The sequence below is a fragment of the Penaeus monodon genome, chromosome 23 (genome assembly GCF_015228065.2).
Source record: "Penaeus monodon isolate SGIC_2016 chromosome 23, NSTDA_Pmon_1, whole genome shotgun sequence".
In the NCBI taxonomy this organism is placed as follows: domain Eukaryota; kingdom Metazoa; phylum Arthropoda; class Malacostraca; order Decapoda; family Penaeidae; genus Penaeus; species Penaeus monodon.
This window is the reverse complement of record NC_051408.1, coordinates 39,931,581-39,932,137: the sequence shown is the minus strand read 5'-3', so window position 1 is coordinate 39,932,137 and position 557 is coordinate 39,931,581. Positions and strand designations below refer to the sequence as shown.

At 51.7% G+C, this 557-nt stretch overlaps 1 protein-coding gene across 1 annotated transcript in view; it reads left to right on the top strand.

Moving 5' to 3' along the window:
* The first annotated feature begins 202 nt into the window (after window positions 1–202).
* The window catches only part of LOC119588295 (glycine, alanine and asparagine-rich protein-like), an 863-nt gene continuing 508 nt past the window's right edge, over window positions 203–557 (top strand). Inside the window, exon 1 of the mRNA XM_037936988.1 lies at window positions 203–542. Within this exon, the coding sequence (XP_037792916.1) occupies window positions 203–542 (340 nt within the window). The remainder of the gene's footprint in view (window positions 543–557) is intronic.

Sequence of the window (557 nt, the reverse complement as noted above, 5' to 3'; positions counted from 1 at the left end):
AAGGCACTCGGTTTTCCCTCAATGAAGCTTCAGTGTCAATGGAAACTTGCATTTTGCTCTGCTCTTCCTAGAATCAGAATTACTTTTTTCTTCATTGTCTGACGTCTCGATGTTGCATTAAATGGCAGCTGCAACATTGCTGAGAGAAAATCAAGTACAAATACTCACATGATCCTCTCTAGGCATCAGCTATTGAGGCGCGATGGCGCTGCTGTGCCTGGTTGTGGCCGAGCCCGTCCCTTATGGCGGCGGACGGAAAGGCCACGGCGGGTCCGGGTCTGGCTTTGGCAGTGGAGGAGTCGGGGGTGGAGGAAGAGGAGCTGGTGGATCAGGCTTCGGAGGTGGAGGAAGTGGCTCTAGTTCCGGTGGATCAGGCTTCGGAAGTGGAGGAGTGGGATCCAGCACTGGTGGATCAGGTTTTGGAAGTGGAGGAGTGGGATCCATCACTTGTGGATCAGGTTTTGGAAGTGCAGGACCAGAATTAGGGGGTGCTGGTAGTTGCTTTAGTGGATTTGGATCAAACACTAGAAGTGGAGGATTAGGTGGATCTGGATTAA